At 58.0% G+C, this 3,997-nt stretch overlaps 1 protein-coding gene across 1 annotated transcript; it reads left to right on the top strand.

Moving 5' to 3' along the window:
- The first annotated feature begins 1,807 nt into the window (after positions 1 to 1,807).
- Positions 1,808 to 2,806, top strand: LOC135461036 (olfactory receptor 14C36-like). Its single transcript, XM_064738019.1, has one exon. It carries the CDS (start codon positions 1,808 to 1,810, stop codon positions 2,738 to 2,740), a length of 933 nt encoding a protein of 310 aa, XP_064594089.1. The 3' UTR covers positions 2,741 to 2,806.
- The last annotated feature ends 1,191 nt before the right edge of the window (positions 2,807 to 3,997 follow it).

Raw genomic sequence — 3,997 nt, 5'->3', positions numbered from 1 at the left:
GCCCTGTGCATGGTGAGTGTGTGGGTGCAGGGCAATGTCCCCTGTGCTCCTGGAGGGATCTCCTGAAGCCAGCACACCTCACAGCCTGGGGATGTGTCAGGAAGACTCTCCCAGTTTCTCTGTGGCACAGGAGGAGAAGGAGGAGGATGTGCTGCAGAGCGGGACTGCCCTGGGCACCGTCAGAGGGACAGGGCAGGACAGATCCTGCTGCCAGGGACGGCTGCAGGGGGTGAAGCTGAGGCTGCACCAGGGCTGCTCAGAGATCCAGATCATGCCCAGCTCATTTCTGAGGGGACTTGCCATGAGATAATTCAGGGCAGGAGTTTCCTGCTTGGGTCTCTGCTTTCCTGAATCTGTGCTCCCACTTTTCCCTGGCTCAGCTTGGTGGCAATGCAAACTCAGCTGGGCAGGGCAGAGCAGTGGCTGGGACTCTTAAACCATCACCCTGAGGATTCCTGGGCACCTCAGGAAGTGCCTGCACCTGCCCAGCATCCAGATCCATGCAGCATCACCTTTCCATGGTGCCCAGGCTGGGGGAGCTGTTCTTTAATCCCTGCAGGGCCCAGCAGCTGCAGGGCAGGGCTGGCCCAGGGGCTGGGCTGGGCTCTGGCAGCTCTGGCAGGGAAGGAGCCCGGGGCCACAGGAGCAGCTGGGGCTGGGACAGCTCCAGCAGCAGAGCCGTGGGCAGGGAGGGAGGGAGGCAGTGCTGAGGGAAGCCCTGCTGCAGGGCAGATGTGGCACCTGCCGGGCCTGCCCTGCAGGGCACACACTGCCCTGAACAGCACAGCTCTTGTGTCCCCTCGCAGCCAGCACAGCCCTCAGCCTGGGGGCTCGGGGCCCTCAGTCCCTCCTGGGCCTGGCAGAGCAGCCCCAGAGATGAAGGGCATCTCTGCGGCCATGTGCCCATTCCCTGCTGACCAGGGCCTGAGGGCCACTGTCCTGCTCTGCTGCTGCCTGGCAGGGGGTGGGCAGGGCTGGCCAGGGAAAGGCTTTTCCTCAGGCCAGGCTCTCTCTCTCTCCTTGCCTTGCCCAGGTGCTGCTGGCATTGCTGAGGGGCTCTCTGCAATGGCAGTTCCAGCTGCAGGGCCAGGCCCAGCCCTTGGGCTCCTCCTGTGCAGGCTGAGCACAGCAATGGGGTGTCCCAGCTCCCTGTGCCCGGGCAGCTCTGGGCAGGGCAGGCTGGGAGGCTGGCAATGAGCCCACTGTCCTGACTCTGGGAAAGGCAGGAGACCCTTTGTGTGCCAGGGATCCCTCTGCTCTCAGCAGTGACTCCTGGCTGTCCAGGGTAACACAGGAGTGGATTTCAGAATTGTGCAAGTCCAGGGAAGCTGGAACAGAAGAGAGGGACAAAGCAGCTCCCCTCAGTCTTCACTAAGACTCAGATAGCCCTCCTGCCTTGCTGGACAATCTGTTCTTCCACAGTGCAGCAGAATATCTCATTCTACCTTCTGTTAGCTCCATCCCTTCACGCAGGAAGTTCCGCTGCCTTACCTGAGCATTCTTTATCTAAGTTCAAACACCAGGACTGGCCCCTGCCCTCACTGTTCCCCTGCACTGACTGGGGGTCAGGGCTCACTCCCAGGTGTCCTGCAGGTCAAGGTCCAGCTCCTCACACAACATTGGCCAGTAGCAACTAGGGCTCCAGCAAAAAAGGTGAAGGAAGATCTCCTAGACACAGACAGGGGAAGGTGTTAAGTGTCAGGAAAGGTCTAGGAAAAAGAAATCTGAGAGAAATTTCTGAGAGAAATCTCCACTCCATTTCCCTGTTTTTCCTCCTTCTGTAGGTTGAAATTTACAGACACAGTGAATGTCCAACAGCAGCTCCATCAGGCACTTCCTCCTGCTGGCACTGGCAGACACGCGGCAGCTGCAGCTCCTGCACTTCTGCCTCTTGCTGGGCATCTCCCTGGCTGCCCTCCTGGGCAACGGCCTCATCATCAGCACCATAGCCTGCGGCCACCACCTGCACACGCCCATGTTCTTCTTCCTGCTCAACCTGGCCCTCACTGACCTGGGCTCCATCTGCACCACTGTCCCCAAAGCCATGCACAATTCCCTCTGGGACACCAGGACCATCTCCTACGCAGGATGTGGTGCTCAGGTTTTCTCCTTTCTTTTCTTTATCACAGCAGAATTTTCCCTCCTGACCGTGATGTGCTACGACCGCTATGTGTCCATCTGCAAACCCCTGCACTACGGGACCCTCCTGGGCAGCAGAGCTTGTGCCCACATGGCAGCAGCTGCCTGGGCCAGTGCCTTTCTCTTTTCACTGCTGCACACAGCCAATACATTTTCCCTGCCCCTGTGCCATGGCAATGCCCTGGGCCAGTTCTTCTGTGAGGTGCCCCAGATCCTCAAGCTCTCCTGCTCACACTCCACCTTCAGAAAAATTTGTATTTCATTGCTTGGTGTCTGTTTAGGTTTTGGTTGTTTTGTGTTCATGGTTTTCTCCTATGTGCAGATCTTCAGGGCTGTGCTGAGGATCCCCTCTGAGCAGGGACGGCACAAAGCCTTTTCCACCTGCCTCCCTCACCTGGCTGTGGTCTCCCTTTTTCTCAGCACTGGCTTTTTTGTCTACCTGAAGCCTCCCGCCATCTCCTCCCCATCCCTGGATCTGGCCCTGTCAGTTCTGTACTCGGTGGTGCCTCCAGCCCTGAACCCCCTCATCTACAGCCTGAGGAACCAGGAGCTCAAGGCTGCAGGGAGGACACTGATGACTGGATGGTTTCAGAAACATTAAACTGCTGGCCAATTTCTGGAAATCAAATGTAATGGAAGTAATCCCTAATAGCTTTTGGCTTTCGTGCTTGTTTGTTCTTTTCTTTCTTCTGCTTTAGTTTTTTAATAATGTCCACAAAAAAAGGTCATTGTTCATTCTCTTTCCCATTTCATTTCTTTCCAAATTTGCTGTGACCCACAGACTGTGTCAATGAGAACCTTTGGTATGTTTAAAGCCTTGGTGGCTTTAAATTAACTAAAGGATCTCCCAGCAAAGTTTTCCGTGGAGATGCCCCTTTTCTTGACTTCTCTGGAGCTGCAGCAGCAATGTCTGTGTGCAGAGCTGGGGGCAGATCAGTGCTGGCCCAGGAGCTGTGCCCAGCAGCAGCAGCAGCACTTGGTGTTGCCAGTGCTGCTGCCGTGGCCCTGCCCTGCTGCCCTGGTGGCCCTGGTGTTGCTGCAGGGCCTGAGTGCTCTTGGGGCCGGGCACAGCCCTGGGGGTGGCAGTGCCAGGGCTGCAGCAGGGACAGGCCATGGGCACTGCTGGGGCAGCGCTGACGCCTCAGGCCATGGCCTGAGGGCTCCAGGCTCCTTGCCCAGGCTCTCTCAAGAACACACCCAGGCCAATGCTCAGCACAGAAAAGCCCCGTGAGCAGCCCCAGGCTGGCCGTGGGCAGGCTGGGGGCAAACAGCATGGCTGGGGCTCTGCAAGGGCCCTGGGGCAGACGGGAAGGAGCAGCAGAGCAGGGGCTGATCCATCCCCAGTGCGCTGCACAGCCCAGGGCAGCGTCCCAGAGTGTCCTCATGCAGCTGCCAACAACATCCCCCCTCTGCAGCCCTGGCCTCTCCCCCAGCTCACACAAGTGCCCCATCCTTGCAGGCACAGACACAGCAGCACTGGCTCAGCAGCCCCTGTTTGCATTGCACAGAGCAGGGGGAGCACCCCCATGCTGTTGCTGTGGAGACATGAACCTGAGAGAGCACAAATGCCATCAGCCCCTGGGGCCAGCAAGGGCTGGGGGACACCAGGGAAACAAATCAGCTTTGTCCTGGCCTCTGCAGTCAGCCAGAAAGTTTGTTCCCATCAGCTGGGAGTTTCCTGTCCCACTGCAGATGCTGTTGCTCAGAGCCAGGGTTGCCTGGCAGCCACCCCCAAACTGCCCTCAGCATTTCCTTTGTGCCACCTTTGCTTTCTTTACTCTTCCCTTGTCCAAATTTCTTCCTATTGCCCACCCCTGTTCTCTGCCCTGCAAACAGCCCATCCCTGTTTGCCCTTTCC

The sequence above is a fragment of the Zonotrichia leucophrys genome, unplaced genomic scaffold (genome assembly GCF_028769735.1).
Source record: "Zonotrichia leucophrys gambelii isolate GWCS_2022_RI unplaced genomic scaffold, RI_Zleu_2.0 Scaffold_154_110643, whole genome shotgun sequence".
In the NCBI taxonomy this organism is placed as follows: domain Eukaryota; kingdom Metazoa; phylum Chordata; class Aves; order Passeriformes; family Passerellidae; genus Zonotrichia; species Zonotrichia leucophrys.
Note: the sequence above shows the minus strand (reverse complement) of the source record. Positions and strands in the feature narration are given on the sequence as shown.